This window comes from Oreochromis aureus, linkage group 11, assembly GCF_013358895.1.
Source record: "Oreochromis aureus strain Israel breed Guangdong linkage group 11, ZZ_aureus, whole genome shotgun sequence".
Taxonomy (NCBI): domain Eukaryota; kingdom Metazoa; phylum Chordata; class Actinopteri; order Cichliformes; family Cichlidae; genus Oreochromis; species Oreochromis aureus.
In genome coordinates this window covers 18,351,735-18,371,387 of record NC_052952.1, presented here as the reverse complement: position 1 = coordinate 18,371,387, position 19,653 = coordinate 18,351,735, and the positions used below count along the sequence as shown (strand labels likewise).

Sequence of the window (19,653 nt, the reverse complement as noted above, 5' to 3'; positions counted from 1 at the left end):
TTGATGATGCCAGAGAATAGATAGACCGCTTCAGGCTGATAGGAAGGCAACTCAAATAACCCCTTGTTACAACCAAGATATGCAGACGAGCATCTCTGAGTGCACAACACATCGAACCAAGCAGATGTGCTACAGCAGCAGACAACCACACGAGGTGCCACTCCTGTCAGCTTAGGACAGGGAACTGAGACTAGATCTTGAATGGGCTCACCAAAATTAGTTAGATGTTATAGTGGCTATTTTATCAGCACAGTTTGGGCCCCTTTGTATTAACTGTGTGTTTTTATTGCATTTTATTACCACAGACCACATCTTTTGATGCCTCCTTCCAGAAATCTTACAAAAATCAAATGATCTCAAACTGATTTCTTGAACATGACAATGAGTTCACTGTACTCAAATAGCCTCCACAGTCACCAAATCTCAGTTCAATAGATAACCTTTTTGGATGTGGTGGATTTGCAGTTGACAAATCTGGAGCAAATACAATATGCTAACATGTCATTGCCTTGTTGAATCTTTTACTAGACCTTGTATTAGCAAAGTGGACCTAATAAAGTGTCCAGTGAGTGTATTAATCTCCTTTTCAATAGTGCTCCTGATTGAAATGACAATCAAAGTTACTATTGTAATTGAAGTTAAGCTAAAATTCAAATCAAGCTGAATTTCTACCTGAATATACCTGTTGAGACTCAGTATCATGTCCTTTTAAGGTGGGATTTCAACCTGTGTTTCATTATCTGAGTAAATGTCACTGAATGGGGGATGATATAACTTGACGCTGATGGGGAAATGAAAAGACAAGAGTCACATGTGAAGACGCAGTCAGATGTGAGAAGATCAGCGAAATATAATACCATCTTTCAACTGAGTGTAAAAATAATTGGACCTTTTTAGGAAATACACACAACACGCAGTCTAATTAACATTATGTGCCTGGTGTACCACATCAACACATAAAGCCACATTTTGCTAATGCAATGTGAGTGGCACTTTGTCATAGTATGGAAGGCTGATTAACAACCCATGCACACTGAGTGTTTGTGCAAACTCTACATAAAGCAGCAGGTCATTAGCTTCTCTGAAGATGCACAGCAGTACTGACTTTTAGGACCATTTGGCTTGAGTTCATTTCTGTATTAAGTGATCATCTGTGAGATTCTGTCTGAAATGCAGGACGCCCATTTTAGTGTTAGAGCTGATTATGTCTTTCACAGTACTTTTTCCAGTAAGTGGCATCTGCATGTTTTCTCCAAACATCCTAAAATCCCACAGTATTTGGGATTAGGATATTATAAAACCAAATCCTGACATTGTCTTAAATGCTGTGTTGTTGATTTGTTTACTGTAAATTTAACCACACATTAATTATGGAACTGCTTTAGCTCCAAACTATATGTAATGCAAAATAAACATGTTGCAAAAATATAAAAAGCACAATGATTGGTTCCTCTTGCAGTTGTAGTCAGACTGCAAGAGAAAAAACATCTATAAATAATTACAAATTTCAGTTAAAAACCAATGGCCTCTTGCATTTAATAAGACATCCCACATCTCCGTGCTAAATATGAAGCAGCAGCAAGGTTAATTGCATTACCTGCTCTGCATTTGCAAGCTTTGTGCAGCGTGATGGCTACAGCCGCGTGTGTTGGACAGACAAAGGAGTGGTCATCTGAAACCTGCAGGCCTACACCGCCCGTCTGTCTCCAGACCACAGGCTGTGGTTTACACTGACAAAGCAAGGTGTCCAAAATGCAGCCACAATAATGGATCAAAGTGGCTAGACAGACAAATACATGTATCCAACAGCAGGACAGTATGTAGCTTGTGAAATTTTGTATCTAAATTATTGCTGTATGGTGTTACTGAAATCTCCACAGAAAGAAATGAATCTATAGACAGACGTCATTTATAACAAATTAAATGTTATCTTTTTATCTGTGTGTTTATCCAGCCAGTTTATCCTTATCTTCACTGATTATTCATCCACTTTCCACTGATCACAGCAGCTATGCAAAGGCCTGTAACACTGTCTGCCTTCATGGAAGCCTTTCATCTTATATAACACCACTTCGCAGCCTTTCATCTGCATGACAGCAGTGTTAGATGCTAGAGCTCCAATAATTACCCATTTTCAGTGAAGGACACTTGCTAAATTATAACATTAGGACATACAATACACTGTGACTGTGGTAAAAATGTATTAGCTTGGAAGAAAACAGTGTTAGAGTAAGGCCAAAATTGAAGAACAATCAGAAACAGTATCAATTTTAAGGCAGATTTGAACCCAATTAAAAAAAAAGAAAGGGCTGTGGGTTACTGTGATTCTGTGCTCAGTGCAAGCTGGACTCAGCTGGCTTTTTGTCAGCTGTTTACATCAGTTTGCTCCTCTTTTACTCTCCATGCTCACATATGCTGTTTTTTAACAGCCAAGTTCACAGTAAAATTGTTCTCATTTACATATTTTTCAGTCAGCTTCTCTTGCCAGAGCAGCTGACCGTCACTGAGACAGTCACACTAAGGAGGCCCAAGATGCTGGTCTGCGCTGTCAGAATCGTAATCCTGGTGCTGTGTGACAAAATCACCGCACACAGACCTTCGAGACAATGGCTGTGCAGTCATTTTAGCTTTACTTACATGTAAAATTACCCCTCAGAGAGCAAGTTGCTATCTGTTCCTCAAAGCCCTCATACTGTGAGGAGTGTGGGTAGCAACCGCTTAACTGAATTTAAGCTGCTAGCAGTGAAGTTGCGACATATACAGAGCTCTGAGGTAGTTTGAGCTAAAACTTAAAATATACCTTCTGGGGATGTGTGACACTTCCATTAATTCAAAAATATAACTGTTAAAATATGCCTTCTTTAATTAAAACTCATAATTGTTCTCTAGTAGACACTTGATTAATAAAAAAAACAGAAATCCATAAAAAACAAAAGAACCAGGGCCTGGCTACAGAGAGGATGGCAGAGCATGTTGGCCACTCCGAAGCATATTCCAGCTGTCATATAACAGGTCATCCATCTGCTGCAGGGCTAATTCTCACATTCACACCTACAGCCAATTTAGAATCGCCTATTAAACTCACCCTATTCATGTTTTAGGACTGTGGGAGGACACCAGAGTTCCCAGAGAGAACCCTAGCTGACACAGGGATAAGATACAAGCTGCACACAGGAAGCACCCAGATTGAATCTGAACCTGGGACCTTCATGGAAGCCAACTGTGCAACCACTGCACCCCCATGCCATCCTAATATGGAGAAGAATACGGCTGTTAAGTTATAAACTTGGATGCTCAGCCTGATTGCGCAGAAAGAATTATTTATGATCTTCCAGGTACACATCAAAATCATTGAGGCCCAAGGATAAACCTGGTACAAAGCAAAGACTCTGGTAGTACAAAAGTATTGTGATTCTACTATGTGCTTCTATGTGCTGATGTTCCTGATGTCTAATTCAGGATAACAATTGTAATTACAGCGTTTAACACAATTACAAATTTTGATTTTGACATTAGAGAATTCAATCAAACTGCTGAGGATTAGAGTGGTCAGATTATTTAATACTTAAGTATAAAACTTTTAAAAGAATTGATGGCTTGTTACAGACTTATATTGGCTTATAGTTCGTTAAAAAAAAAGAAAAAGGAAAAGGCTCTACTATGGCAGGACGGTGGTTAGGACCACTGCCTCACAGCTAGAAGTTTCTAGTTTTGAATCCAGACTGGGGCCTTTCTTGTGGAATTTTCATGTTTTTCTCGTGTCTCTGAGCTCTCTCTGGGTGCTCTGGCTTCTTTACAGTCCAAGACATTCATGTTATTTTAATTGTGATTCTAAATTGGCAGTAAGAATGGACGACTGTCTATCTCTCTGCAAGAGACCTGGATCTCACTCTATGACAGTCGGGATAAGCTCCATCTCAACCGCAATTCTGAAATGAATAAGTAGAGAAAATGGATGTATGAAGTAAAAAATATTATAGAAAGCTTGATTTAAAATATTGTAGAAAACTTTTAAGATAGTCAAAAAAACATATTGTCAAGCAGCCGGGTAGTTTTTGTTTGTGGGAGACAAGATGCTAACCTTTTGCAAGCAAAATGAAAATTACCTTTAAGAAGAATTATTACCATTGATGCAGCTGATTTAAATAAAATATCAGTATGAAGAAAATCAGCACCCCTAACATCTTACATGTATATTATGTACATCACAGCAACATCCCTTTATTGACAAGCTGAAAAGAATAAAAATAAATATTTCCATTATATTAATTTTAATAGGATTTTTTAAAAGTTTTTTATATATTACACAGTATATTCTCCAATATTACAAGTGAAATATTCACCAATATTAATGTCTCACTAATCATTTCATTTTTCTATATGAAAACATTACAGATAGTGTGACTAATAATAATAAACTAATAAAGCTAAAAAACATATAGAGCTGTATCTGAGGATGTAGGGTTATTATAGGTCTACAAGACAGTAAAAGGTAAAGTGAGCCTACCAGAAGTTCATTGATTTATAGAATGATATAAGCAGTCGTGTACAGCCTCACTGCGACTCTTTAGTGGGTTTACATGATAATGTTTTAAAAAATCCTCAAACACAAAAGGCTAAATGAAGAGGTGACTAACATCTATTGAATATTTCAGTATGGGTGGGTGATTCCCACAGTTGTTCTGTAATGACAAATTAGCATAACACTTCAGTGAGACAGATGTCTTATGACCTTTACTGGGTGTCCTGGTTTTCTCACTCACAGACTAGTCTTGTCTTACTGTGATATGGGGGTGTTTTTGCCCGTTACAGGATGGTGACATAGAAGTGCAGAGCAGAAAGGAAAGAAAAATAGACGGGGGGGTGGCATAGCTTAGCCTGCAGCCAGCAATTTCTTTTCATCATTTATGAATCTGAGTAACTGTTTAGGCTACGAAATGCCAAAAAATATGAAAAATGTTCTATCGTCTAATTGATTTTTGTATCTTTCTACAATATGGGAACTATCACAAAAGACAAAGTGAGGCAACGAACACACACACGATGAGCTAAAACTAATTAATAAAAGCTTGGAAAAGTTTGGACTCGTATCAGCTGCATAACACACAAAGATGCTCAAAGGCAAGCACATTCATATCACAATTAATCGTGTGATTAATAACACAAAATAATCATAAATGTCAGCAAGTGCTTGATAAAGCACACCTCCCAAGCTGTTGAGACGTCAGTCTTTCAAAGCCCTTGTGCACTGTTATGAAGCCCATTCTCTCTCCCTTTTTTTAATTTAAGGCGTACCAGAGAATTGTCAACAAATCCTTGGTCAGCAATAGGTTTCAAATTAAGTTATACATGGTTTAATGTCCCTCTAAGCTGCACTAACCACATTGACAGAAGCTGAAAGCCCTTTATTGCAACTCATCTGCAGTTCAAGTTGCAGATGTTCCTCTGTCCTTTCACTAAATCCAGAGTCTGCCAGTGAGGATGACATGCATAGCAGGCTTTTAGGCATCATTAGGATGTGACTCACCAGAATAAAAGACTCGTGGGTAAACCCCCACAGAGCAGCTTTGTTAGGAAATAGAGTCATGTTTGCAAAAATGATAGCACTTAAGCTCATATTAGCTGCTGATGCATCACAGTAATTCAGATGTAACAGGGTGGGGAAAGACTCCCTCATCTCAGAAGTGAACTTTAGAGTGAGATTCATTTCAGAAGAGGCGAGACGCTGCTGGAGTTCAGTAAATACCAGCAGGAAGAGCGTGCTTAAAATTGCTGAAGTGGGAATCACAACCCCAGGTTATTAACGTAAATATCTAACAAGCCAATCATACGGCAGCATCTCACTGCATTTAGGCTTGCAGACATGATCAAGATGACCCTCTGAGGTTCAAACTGAGCGTCAGAATGAGGAAAAAAATGGCAGTTTAATTGCCTTTGAATGTGATATCATTGTGGCTGGTCTGAGTAACTCACAACCTGCTGATTCACTGAGATTTTTCCACATAACTATCTCTAGGTGTCACAGAGAACGCTCTGAAAAGATATCCAGTGAGCGGCAGTTCACTACGAGAAAATGCCTTGATGATGTCACTGATGATGTCACTGCCTATGAAGACCACAGTAGGTGTGACTCGTTCAATCTAAGAACAGGAAACAGAGGCTATAATTCACATGAACTTACCAGAATTGGACAACAGAAGACAAATCTTTAATTTTATTCAATAAAACTAATGACCTCTCATTCATCATGGGCTGAATCTAAACTGATCCTTTTCTTGTGTGAGTGGTTGGATCAAAAAAAATGAACTTATTAGAAGAAAGTCAATGTTGATTTAGAACTGGTTCAAGGGTAAACATCACTCCTCTCTCTTGTCTTTTTTGGCTCTCAAACAATCAGCCTAAAGGTTATAAACGGCCTCTGCAAACACAACACACCCAACATGATGTTGCAGTAGCTACTTTATCCTTGCGGTCCACCAGTTTTTTTTTCCGGGAGCGTATCCCTCTCAGTTAAAAGCACTTTGGTAACAATGCAAAATCTGGGAATAACTAGACACTTATTTATCTTTCTTCTAATTTTATCCCTCTGACGATATAACTAAAGGCATACATCAAAATGCATTTCTATTATTCCCTTTTATGTATTTTCCTTAGAAAGATAGACCTTTATATGAAAGCTGATAAAGGAGGCACACTGGGCTCTCATTTGTTGCATCTGAAACTTACCACCTTAATAACAGTAATCATATTACAGCAGCACATTGCCCCACTGGGATGATGCCACTTAGGCTTTATTTTTTATTGAAACACAGATGAACAATGAGAGGAAATGAGAAACTGACATAAATGAAGCAAAAGTACTTTTACATCTACATTTTTTCTTTGATTTGAATGATGTAATGTATGGCAGATTTAAAAAGAAAAAAGCTTATAAAACCAATACACAGATTTGGTATAAAATTTAAAATTAACAGGATTTTAGTCTTTATGCTGAGAAAATAACCTGTTGCTGGCTTTAGTGTCATAGTTATGACGCATATAAATAGTAATAATTATACAGATCAGTTATATTGATAGGAATATTGACATTATTTCACAGATACCAATGCCATTATTGATTTTTCTTATGGGTTGATTGATTCATGAATAATTTTCTCTTTGGAACAAAAGAGGCCATCACTGGTTAACAGAAGCAATGCACAGTCTGAACACTTTATAAAAGAGTAAAGAAGGCTAGCATGTGACTCATGGACAGACGCTTCACTTCTTTGAGTTTGATGTCAAGTGCAAAACATATCATTGATGAAAGGAAGTCATAAGCTTGAAGGCAGGATTCAAAAGAATCAAACGAACCAAAAGAACCAAAACAATTTGGTTCTGATTAACAACTGGAAACTGTTCTTGATTCTCATCACTATGCACATCATCTACCACTGAACTGAATCATCACACTTGCTAAAATTTCTGCTATTAACTTAAAATTCAAGGCATTAATATTCAAGCATTCCTTTAACTGTTGATGCTTATTTTTCAGAGAGATCAGCCCACTAGTACACTTGTTTACTTCACTGAATGAATCTCACTTCATGAGGTGGAGAACTCTCTTTATTCTCCAATCTGTGGTTTCTCACACATTTGAGTCTGCAATATTCATGAAATGATAACACATCATAAAGCTGTGCTTTCATAAGGAACTGCAGAAGAGAAAAAGCAAATAATTCAAATCTGAAAGACTATTTCAGAGATTGTGATGTTGAAAACTGCTTAGAGGTGCAGGCTGGGTTCTTCAATAGGATTCAATCAGAACAGAAGAGCAGAAGTGACAGCTCCTATTTCAGTTTTCCTGTTCAAGTTGGAAGAATTACTTAGTGAGAGCATGAACAATTGCACAGAAAACAGAATATGAAATTTTAAAGTTTCTCTTATACACGTTAAGGGTGTATTGCCAAATAGTGCAGGCATTAAAGTGCAGGCACTGGGAACCATTAAATCACCATTAAATCCTTGCATGTCGCTTTGCGTAGATTTCTATCTTTAGATGTGTAAGTGTGAGCAAAAGTTGACGTAACTGATGTGAAAGGGAGTAGGCACATACGGAGATTCCTTCTTTTGCGGCTCTGACCTCCTTATTCCCTGTCCTAATTCTAAAATCTTCTTCAAAAATTCTAATTCTAATCTCACTACTTTGATCTTCTTAGTTACTGCTGCTTTGCCAAAGTAATTTAAATTTCTTAAAATTTCTTAATTACTTTTACATCTTACTCTGTAAAATCAGTGGCCACAGACGTCACAGCAGAAGACCACGCAGTCTGCTTGTTAGGTCTGATGTATTTAGCAATTTCAGGTCTAAATATGTCTTTAGTTGAAAATGATACAGATTCTTTCAGAGCAAACAAAGTCAGCAGTGCAGCTGTTTGCCCAGATGCTACAGTCAAACAGCATTCAGGCATTAATGAAGAGGAGGATTTCAAATGCTGAACAGATTTAAGCTAGCTAGCATGTTTAAATCTAAAGCTAAGATATCATGACTTAATTATGTCTAAAAAATGATAATAATAATTTCTGTGCTGTCCTGTCTTCGGTTGAAATCTAAGATGAAAACTTAGATACCAGCAAGCTTTTGAAGGGATAGGAAGTTAAACTAATTGATAGTATGATCTGTCACCCAGTGGCTAGCTACAGAGATATCATTAGGCTAAGATAAAGATAGCAGCACTGAACATTTGGTGGTGAAGTTTGTTTTCAATTAGAGCCCATCTTAAGTGAGAGTCGGTGAAGAGACAACAAGGGTAAACTGGAGCCAACAGTATATTAAGTGTACATTATGACTTTTTGAACAGTTAGTTTTGAAATGTGCTGCACAGGAATAGCGCTAATGGCTGGAGACGTATGAGGAAACACGACTATTCAAAATAAGGGACACGGCGATGCAGCTTTTTAAAAGATGAGAGTTTGAGCACAGATGTATGCTTGAGCCAGCCTCGGATCGCTGGTAGGTCATCACTATCTGAACTGTAGCATGATGAAGATGATGATGCCTAGCAACAGGGCAACATACTCTGTTGCTTAGCAATGTGGAATAGAACCCCAAAATGAGACCAGCCCTCATTCAAATGAGCTCAAACTCACTTGGGTCCCCAGCTCTGCTGCTCGTTTGGCTAGGTCTCTTTTGAAAAAAAAGAAAATTAAAATCAATAACACTTTAAAGTGGATAAATAAAGTATTATAAATACTCTGTCAACTTTAAAGTTTTAGATGAATGATTGTCAAGAACATGCTCAATTCCTCAGTTTATCAGTAAGACGAAAGACTGTGACGTTTAGGTTCAGTAATTAATCACCTTACTTATGTGATCTATCTCTTCCCAAGAGACTTAATCAGTGTAAATGTGAACAGGGCGAAAGCAGTCCTTCTTCTTAAATTGTCTGCAGATCAAGGGCTCTACAGAAATTTATATTTGTTTTATTTATTCATATATTACCTGATTATTCTCAGTATCCCAGGTTATCATGGGAGCACCCAACAAGCCATCAGCATTGTGGACTGACACAGAGACGAAACTAGTTCATCCCAATATAATGATATTATTCATTCTCGCATCTCTTGACCATCCACCATGGCAATGTTTGCCAGCCCACATCTCCCTGTGTGTGAGCCACACCTTTTCCTGAAAGAGGCGCACATACGGTCACGCCTGCTCCTCATCTGCTTTAAGGAGTCGTGGTGAAAGGTTGCCAAGGCCACAGGGAGCTGCTCCAAAAAAAAGGATCACGGTGCTGAGCTTAAAGTGCCTCTCCACTATCTGCAGTCTTACATTTTCAGGAGTATGAAGCAGAAGTGTGAAGCTGTCACTGCTCATTACCCTAAGAGGAAAGCTTTGTAGAGTTATTTTCATGCTAGAAACATAGCCGCCTTTCTCATTCATGCCTAAAACTGCCTGACACGTCACAGGCTCTGTGTCACACTCTCAAAACTACTACACCGCATCCTGTTAATCAGCTACAACCTCGGTGCACCACCTACGCTCCAACATCCCTGTAACTCCCTCACTGTCTCTTTCTCTTGTCAGCTCTGAGGGTGACAGAGGTCCTTTCCTTTGTTGTACTCTCAGTGTGAGGGAGCCAGACAGCCTCATAACTCAGCACCAGCCTATTAGAAAGCAGAATAGCTGCAGCTTGGTTCAACACTTGCTGATAAGAGAGGGGGAAAAAACATAGATTGGCTGGATTTCCGGACCCAGAGAGCTCTTTATGATGTATCATGTAGCAACTTGCTTGTCAGGTGATGCAGCTGTTGCTTCCCCAATTAAAGATAACAGTAGTTATGACTCTCATGGGGCCGAAAAATAGGTCTAATATAGAGAAATCACAAAAAGCAAAATGAACATCTGCACTGCCACAAGCCACCTCTTAGGCCTTGGAGTGACGATATATTTAGACATGGCATCGTCTTCCTTTACCTTCCATTTATGAACAGACAGAGATTAAGTGTCTGACTGAGAGAAGTTACCACACTTTGAGAGATTTACTTCATGCACGAACTACATCAGGACAGCACAGATGAGCTTGCAGCGTGAGTCCCTCCCTGATTTAGTAGCATATAAACTGTCACAGCACCAGAGGATGACTCAAACTGTGGCATCCCTGAAATGACAAAAGAATGAGGAGCCAACAGAAAGCAGCACTGAGTTTTCTTCTCTGACAAGCTCGTGCTTTGTGGTTACTCTGCAGTCATCCTCTGGAAGACGTCAGTTGCAGTCAGTACTGCTAAAGTTGCGGACAGATCAGATCTCACCTACAGGTTTTTGAGAATGCTCTACTTCAACCATCGTCTTTTGACCTAATTTAGTGCCCAAATAAAGTTTTTTTCCTCATACGATGTTGCTAAGACACACCTTAATATATTTCTTGCTTGATATTGCACACCAAATCATCTAAAAAGCTCACTTGACTAAAAAATGTGAACAGACTGCCAATTTCAGTACTGAATTAATTCAACCACTATCATATTTTGAAATCTGTCACATCACGCCAACAAGAATTCGAGTCACTCAAAGCAGCAGTGTGAGGCAGTACTGTGTCACAAAGCACAGCATACAGCTGTGAAAATGTTTAGCTGGTTATATTTACATCTGACAAGGAAGATACATGGTTGGAGCTCTGATGAATCTGGAACATCACTGCATGTCCAGGTCATAAAACAAGAAGTTGAAAAGTCAGAGGACCAAAGAATCCAAAATCAAAGAGTTGGATTCATCATTGTTTATGAAGATGGTTGCTGAGAACCACCTCTGAAAGTTTATGAACTGACATGATATATATGAAGTGTTATGTTACTTATTTAAAATTCACAATATCCTGGTTTTTCAACCAGTGAGGCCAAAGCAACGAGAACTACAAATTAACAGAACTCTCATCTACAGCTGTGAAAATAAGCAGGGACAGATTCTTATGCACCAGCTCACCACTTTATTAGGTACATCTGTTCAACTGCTCGTTAATGCAAACATCTAATTACTCAGATCACATGGCAGCAACTCGTGTAGTTAGGCATGTTGATACAAAGACAAGACCTGAAGTTCAGAATGAGGAAGAAAGGTGATTTAAGTGATTTTGAATAGGGAGTGGTCTCAGAACAGAGTACTACCACCAAATACGCACACTAACCAGCCACTTTATTGGGTACATCTGTTGTAGTACTCATTAACCATCACATGGGAGTAACTTATAAGCCATTTATGTGTGTAGATTTGGGGAAAAAAGTGATTTAAGTGACTTTGAATGGTTGTTGATGGCATAAAGGCTTATAGAGAATCATACAAAAAAGAAAAACTACCCAGTGAGCGATAGTTATCTGTGTGAAAATGCTTTGATGATGCAGGAGATCAGTGAAGAATGTTACAACAAAGGTATGAAGAAGACCATCTCTAAATGCACAGCATGTTAAGCCCTGAAGCAGATGGGCTACAGCAGAGGAATACCAGCTGCCACTTCTGTCATCTAAGAACAGGAAACTAGGACTAGAATTTGCATCTCCTCAACAATTAAAACTTATCAGACCAGGCAACACTGGAAAAAACATTTCCTGGTTTGATGAGTCTAGATTTCTGGTGAGAATTCGAATGGTAGGGTCAGAATTTGGTGTAAACATCATGAAAGCAAGGGTGAATCCTGGCTTGTACTAACAGTTGAGGCTGCTGGTGCTGGTGGTGTAATGGTGTGGGGGCTATTTTCTGGTGTGGGGGCCCAACCCTGTACTAGAAGGGTATAACTAATAAAGTGGCAGGTGACTGTTTAAAATGACACTGTCATGCTTTATTATGTAGGTACTTGTTGATATGATTGGAACTTGAAAACCAGAAGTAACTGTTCTGTTACATAAAAACTGTCATTCTTAAAGACGGTATCGAATCAGTTTTAAATGCCACAGAATGACCACTATTATATGCAGGCGTTTGGTAAAAACATTCACTGTGCTTTATTGGTTTTTATCAAAAAGTATCTCTTAGTGCCGCCCTCGTTAAAATTTCATGCAGATATCTGGCAGTCTGTGAGGGAGTTATGAAACCAGCCTTTGAGCTTCTTTCAGTCTCTCTGAAGCCTGGAGGAGGCTGAAGACAAGAGTAGCAAGCTGCTATTAAAAAACGATATTGCTCATTTGGACAACAAGTAGATGGACAAATTACATAACAGCGGGAGTGATGATCTTCCATCTATCCTGCTATCAAATTCAGGGTTGTGTTGGGGGGCTGGAGGCTATCTCAGCTGTCATAGGGCAAGAGGAAAAGTCATCAGCCTGTTGCAGGGTTTTATCATTTAGAAAATTAAAAAAAATACCCTTAAGTTGAATTTGAAAACTACAGAAACTGCAGTGCAAATGAGTAGCTTCTCTTGTGCTGGCCCATGTATATTTTTAAATATGAAACCACTTGAATTATTTATGTAGGCCTACAGGCCCTGCAAAAATAGCAAAAACACCTGCCGCATACTCACAACAGCTGCTTTGTTGACACTTTTTTTTTGCATTGTTCACCTGCCGGTTAGCGGCTTTTATAAATAAGTTTTCTTTTTTTTTTTTGTAATGTACACCCTAAAGCCACAACTACTTCACACAGGTCACTGTATGACCCAGTGTGTGAAAATGATAGCTCTATACATCCTCAGCTATCTGAGTTCTGTTGATCATTGCAAGGAAATTATTGACTGGTAAATATCAATGTGCTGGCCTGACCGTCGGTGCTGTGCAATTTTCTGCAATATGATGTTACACTATGAACAACAACACACAGCAGGTGACCTAAAAAACTGGAAACAGCCCATGCAATATAAAGACTCAGCACCAAATGAATTCTGTAGAATCTGACAGATTATAGGCCCATTCAAACATTCAGTGAAATTACTGTGAGCTGGAGGTCACCTTATGAAATGCAGTGCCTTACTGCTAATACTAGCTATTGTGCAAAATGTCCAGTTAAATAAAATAAATAAATTTAGAAAATCCTCCTTAACCACGTTTTCTTTTTGAAACTCTGCGATTATATGTGTTTTTCCCAGACAAAGCATTTTTGTTTTATTTCTCGCTGTTGCATTCCACAGATTCTATTGATTCTTCTCTCTCACAGTCTCTTTGTGTTTGACTGCAATCACTGACTTGGGTGTGATAGGAGCAAAAAACCTCAGGAGCTGCAGGAAAGACAGATGGGCCACCAAACAAACCACAGTCCCCAGTGAGCACAGCTGTGACGGAAAAATGAGAAGTAGTTTATACACTGAAACTTACCAAGCCCTCAGGAATTTAGTGTCACAACAATCAACATTGCCAATCTCTAAGAAGAAAATAAAAATAAAACTCAGTGTTCCACTGAATAACCTTGACTTTCTCCTTAACTGTGTACAAATCTGTGTCAGCGTGCACACTATCTACCTCCTTTGCTCCACCCCATGCCAGCGTGCATTTATGCTGAAATTCTGAGTGGCCTTCCCCACACATGTTTGAACAAACACAGTTCAAGCAACACTTGAAAAGCCTCCTCTGTTGCACTGTTTACACAGCACTCTAGAAAACTGAGGGACCTTGTGTTAGCTGTAAAATTACTCTGTATAAGAGCCACATAGATCTCTGACAAAACAGCTTTGAGTCACATTTTCTTTCACTGTGAAGTTGTGCCATAAGTCACTCTTATTCAGCTGGATTTATGAATCCTGCTCGGGTGCACTGATAACTACCATAAATATTCAATATTACATGTGAAACAAAGCAAAATCCTCCATAATCCTGTTTGCTTTGACCACTATCTGTTAAGCATGAGATGCTGAGCTCCAGCCATGATTGAATCTGAAAATGGATATCACACACACCTACATCCACTCAGCATGAGAGATACACACAGTCATAAAGGCACATTATTCACAGTCCTGGCTTATGACTTGCCGCCTGTGAGGCTAATGAGCTCTACTGCATATTAGGTTTATCATAGAAACAAAAGACCATCTTTTATAACTTGTAGAAGACTCAAGAGTCTGGAGACCAAAGTGATCTATTGTTGTTTATATTGTCTCATGTCCAGACCTTCAAATAAATAAATAAATAAAAACACCAGTTGCTTGTTAAACTCTATAGGACATAAATTTAAGGTCAAGCGCCTTTACATTTATCCATTTTATCGATGGGTTGTTAAACTTTGATGACTCTGCTGAAGTGTTTCGAAGAACATTACAACTAAAAATTCACATGCACCTGATTTGTTCGGCTGAATCAATCAAATAACTTCCAGAGGGTTTGAGATTCATCATTGCATAAGAGAGAATTACAAGGCCAAAGAGTTTTTCTTGCACAAGAGAGAGAGAAAGAAAACACACTCACCTTGAGCTACAGATGGACACGATCGGTGAACAGATGTTTAACTACAGGAAAGGCCACAGCCGGAGAAGAGATAGTCAATTTAGAGCCCCAACCGAACAGCCTGGCTACTCTACTATGACAAGTACACACATGCACCATCCAGCCGCGCTGAAAGGCATCAGTCTCTCCACCGCTGTACGGAGGAGGGAGAACAGGGGCGACAGACTGAGGCCAACTCCAATTAAAGTGCAAAGCAAAGCTCAGCGTCAACTTAAAGGGGCGGCGTTTGTATCTCTGACATGTTTCCGTGACGCATAGACGTGTAGAGGAGGTCCCCAAAGCGCCAGGACACACAGTGTAGAAGTTATCTTCATATTTTACATGCAGTCCTGTTAATTAATGCGTTATAGTGGATCTTAGAGGATAAATATTTTATTTAACTTTTTTTTAATTTTTATTTTATTTGACTATTCACATTAGTAAATATCACAAAAATGGCTGAATAACTGTTATTAGAAGCGATAGATGAAGTTTAAGCGACAAAAGTTAGCATATACCGCCACCTACTGGATACACTGCTGAGTCACATATGTGCTGTTAAACAGTCAAAGCGTCTGCAAACAGATTAAAATGCAAACATACAACAGTTGAGTAAATAGGTATTTTTTTTCTATACCTTTAAGTCATTTCACGTGATTTAAGTATAGACTTATTGCATAATTATGACAGCAGACAGAAACAGAATAACTCAATAAAAGCAATATAATTTTGATTTCCACCCTGTCGACAAACTGATATTGTCTCCATTATTAAACAGCAAAACTGTGCATGTCTACTTTGCTTTGTGAGCCATTATTCTTTTTTAGTGAAAGTCTGAATGAGACACTGTTGTATCAGTGAAGGCTGCAGGCTTGCACCTCAAGGACATACTGTCATAGAAAAAAATCCTTTCACACAAGTCAGCCTGACTGCAACAGATTTTGTGCAAAAGAGCCTTGTTTTCCTTTCACAGTGGCACGCTGGAAGGTTACTGCGGCACCTATAATACACAGAGTTGGATTCCATAACACGGCAGCACAATGCTCTGTGCTGCACTCTGTGTTACATTTGCTGGAAAAATCAGCCTCATATTTTTCTCTCACTCTCTCTGTAAAATTGGAAAGGTTACAGGGAAGACTAAAGTATTCATCTGTGCAGCATTATGAATCTGGTACAGCTGAATTGCTTCTGTGTGCACTGTGCAGGCTGGCTGAACTCACTGAAGTGAGCTTTGAAGGCTGTTGCTTTTATTTTACTTGATACAATTAGCTACAGCTTGTAAGAGACCAGTATTGTGAAATAAATCCTGAGCTCTAATGCAAATGAAATGTGTGAAACTAAAGAGCAAATTAACAATGCTTCCAACATGGATGAAACACTTACTGTGCTCACAGTAATGTGTTTATTCTAATTAGCTTGAGTCTGAAAGAAAAACAAAAATCAAATTGCATTCTTATACAGTTACAGAGAAACATTAAATGTGACTATAGTCATATGAGCGATTGCACAGAATAGGCTGTATTCTTTATGGTTAGTCCATGAAAGTCCATTTTTAGTTGTGCCAAGAAGTCTTTAATGTGGGTGTTATGTAACAATAACCTACATTGAAACCTGTAATAAATCGCTCTATAGGTGTTAAAACACCTCTGAAAAACTGTCCACAGCATCTTTGGTTATGAAAAGTCACACTTAAGTAATGTTAAATACATGCAGTCATTTAAATTTTAATACTAAGTTACTTTCAGGTTTCAGGTTATTAGAACTGCTATTGCTTTACTGAGATATTAAAATTATGTTTATAAGGCCATATGGGAGCTGCAGTGGTTAGTACTGTTGCCTAACAGCACAAAGGCCCTGGGTTTCAATCCACCAGCTGGACAGGGCCTTCCTGTGTGGAGTCTGTATGCTCTTCCCGTCCTCAGGCTTTCTCCCACAGTCCAAAAACGTGTATGTGGTTAGGTTAATTGGCTGTAGGTGTAAATGTGAGAGTGGTAAACTGTCCAGGGTGTACCGTGCCTTTTCTCCTCTGACAGCTGGGAACAACTCTATCCATCCTTGCAATACTGAATTGGATAAGTGGGAAAAGTGGCTGGATGGAAGGTCATCCACGGATGTAGTAGCAGTTAATCCCATAGAAGTTGTGTTTTTTCCCACAGACTACGTTGTCTCTAAGGTTCACAGCAGCATGAGTGATGGAGCTGTTGGACTTGCGATGAGCTTCTGACTTACTGAATGAATTTTGAAGGTCTAATAGGGTCAGGGCTGCACCTGATTTACCCACAGTCCCAATGGAAGAACTGCCTGGCAGGACAGGAGGGCGTGGCATGATGCACGGATTAGAGTTGCCCTGCAGCCGCTCTCTGTCCTCTGCTCCTGGTAACAATTTGGGATGTGATTCCCTGCTCGTCTGGTCTCTGTCTTCAAGTAGTGGACTACAGCTGGGTATATTTCTTCCAACTTTAAAAAGTTTTTTGTTTCTTGGCACATCCTTTACACACATGCTTTCCTCTCTGTTGACTTCTATCTCCCCCTGGGGATGTAAACGGTTGGAGAGGTCCCAGAGTTGCTCTGTGTTTGTGATCTGGGCAGCATTAGCCTCTTGGTTGCTCTGTGATGGGGATCCTTGCATGACATTGTCAAACTGGACTTTGCAGTTTTCCCTCTTTCTGCCCTTATGCGCAGAGCATTTGCACTGAGCTTGCTGCTTGCGTAAGACCTCCTGGGACAGCTCAGTCTGCTGTGCCTTTGTGGAGTTAGTGCTGCACTCTGATTGAGTATGACCCATTTGGTTCAGATCTGGTGCCTCATTACGCATAGCTGTGATCTCTTGTGGATGGTTCACAGCAGCCGAGGCAGCGCTTTGGTTTAGAGTTGGAGATGTATTTTGGAGTTCAGCAGCAGTGGGACTGCAGCTGCTCCTCCTGACATTGCTCCCCAGTCTTTTTCTACATCCTTGCCTTGCTTTAGAAGGAACAAACACAGGATGCGACCTTTCTTGCTGCAGGGAAAATAATTAGACTTATTAGTGTTCCGGACTGTTAATGCTACTGTATAATAAATGCAATGGCTTTTACCAGAACTGACGTGTGTGAATTAAGCCCAGCGAAGTTAGTCATTTTTTCCTTGAAATCATCTGTCATCAAAGGATTTGCTGGCCCTGATCCTGAAAACAAGATTTCACATTAATGTCAGATTTTGGATAATTAACTTGCACAAAATACAATATCAACTATAGAACATTACACATTACAAATGCAGATGCAGTGGGGGAATAATATACCATTACTACTCCCAAAGGACTCGAGAGAAAAAGTTTTAGCCGGGTGCTGCTAATCAAATGCACTGATTGATCATCAGTAAGTGTGAGAACCTCTGTAAGTCCTGTCAGTTTGCCGGTCTGGAGCATTCAGGTGTGTGTTTCTCAGTGAGAAAAGACATCAACAATGATCTTAGAGAAACGAAAAGATTGAACAAGTATGAAAACCTCATCTCTCTAAAAAGAGCATGGCAACAAACCTTAGTTTTTCAAAGTTGGATCTGAACAAATCACAGGACTTCTGGAACAATGTCCTTTGGACACACAAGAATAAAGTGGAGCTGCTTGCCCATAATGTACAAAACCACATTTGGCAAACAACAAGAAATGCAAACATAGCATATCAGCAGAAACACATCAAACCAACTGTTGGGCCCAGTGGTGGAAGGCTGCTGATTTGGGCTTATCCAGACCTCAACCTAATTGAAATGCTGTGGCATGACATTAAGAGAGCTTTGTATAAATGAAATTTCAAAAATCTCAAATTAACTGATGCAACATTGTAAAGAAGACTTGGCCAAGATTCCTCTACAATGATGTGAGAGATTGATAAAGTCATACAAAAAATGATCAGATCAATGGTCTTCAAGGTACTGTTGCTAAAAGTTGCTTGACCAGATACTGAATCACAAGGTGTACTTAGTTTTTCCCCTCATTGCTTCTGCATTTTGGCATTTCTTTTGTTAAATATATAACTGCACGGTGTAATATTTCATGTGCTGTATGTGAATAATTTAGAACCTGTTAAAAACAGGAAAATTTTTCATCATGTCCTGATAGATAAAACTGATGAACTGAATCAAGACATACTTTGTTTCACAAGGATTTATTTTTCCAGTGTTTTTACTTCTTACCTGTGTACTGCATTTGGTAGGAAGTGACCCAAAGGGTCTTCTCCAAGTTTTTCAGGATGTTGCTTGTCCTCTCCGATAGCGTCAAATCCCAGTTTCGAAGTTTTGGGTTGGGCAGCACCGTCTTTGGGGGAGTGGGGTAGAAAACCTGGCTCTCTCCTTTTGCTGGTTTTGCATGCTGGTGGAAGGCGGAAGACACTTTATACTTCGATTAACGTCAGTGAAACTGTGAAGTCATTTATATTTCATCACTCACATCAAAAAAGCCATGTTCTCCTGTCCACATAACAGCCTTCTTCCTTGTTGTCAGTGGTGTTTCTAAGCTCTCAAGTCTATATGGAGCACCTAGGTGTGAAAAAAGAGGCATCTTAAAGACCTAACCATTCTACCACTCCCTTTTATCAGAATATCCCACCTTTAGTTTTGCTTAACAGAGTGATATCAGGTGCACTATTTGGGATACTGAGGTTGAGGAAAGATTGAGACGCAGCTCTGACTCCTGTATGTGGGTCATCTGGTGAGTGGAAGGATGGGAACATTGCAAAACGAGAGATGTGCGATGAATAGGGATGCTCTTTTGGGGTGGCAATCTTTATCATTTTCTCC

General features: G+C 39.3%; 2 protein-coding genes across 5 annotated transcripts in view; both read right to left on the bottom strand.

Moving 5' to 3' along the window:
• The window catches only part of osbpl3b (oxysterol binding protein-like 3b), a 34,698-nt gene extending 19,634 nt beyond the window's left edge, over positions 1-15,064 (bottom strand). For all 4 annotated transcript variants that reach the window (XM_039620118.1, XM_039620120.1, XM_039620121.1 and 1 more), the window contains exon 1: positions 14,863-15,064. The gene's annotated coding sequence lies outside the window, so the exon portion shown is untranslated. The remainder of the gene's footprint in view (positions 1-14,862) is intronic.
• A 1,290-nt stretch (positions 15,065-16,354) lies between these two features.
• Positions 16,355-19,415, bottom strand: LOC120442850 (uncharacterized protein C7orf31 homolog). The gene is made up of 4 exons (XM_039620236.1): positions 19,304-19,415; positions 19,051-19,225; positions 17,955-18,043; positions 16,355-17,878 (listed from the first exon to the last, which is right to left on the bottom strand). The coding sequence occupies exons 1-4, from the start codon at positions 19,412-19,414 to the stop codon at positions 16,982-16,984; spliced, it is 1,272 nt and encodes a 423-aa protein (XP_039476170.1). The 5' UTR covers position 19,415; the 3' UTR covers positions 16,355-16,981.
• Between the last annotated feature and the right edge of the window lie 238 nt (positions 19,416-19,653).

Bases quoted from the DNA above. Each gene is read 5' to 3' on its own strand.
- LOC120442850 (XM_039620236.1), bottom strand. From the start codon at position 19,414: ATGCCTCTTTTTTCACACCTAGGTGCTCCATATAGACTTGAGAGCTTA. The intron at 19,226-19,303 runs GTGAGTGATGAA...GCCTTCCACCAG, and splicing joins GAGAACATGGCTTTTTTGAT to CATGCAAAACCAGCAAAAGG. The intron at 17,879-17,954 runs GTAAAAGCCATT...TTTTCCCTGCAG, and splicing joins ATTCACACACGTCAGTTCTG to CAAGAAAGGTCGCATCCTGT.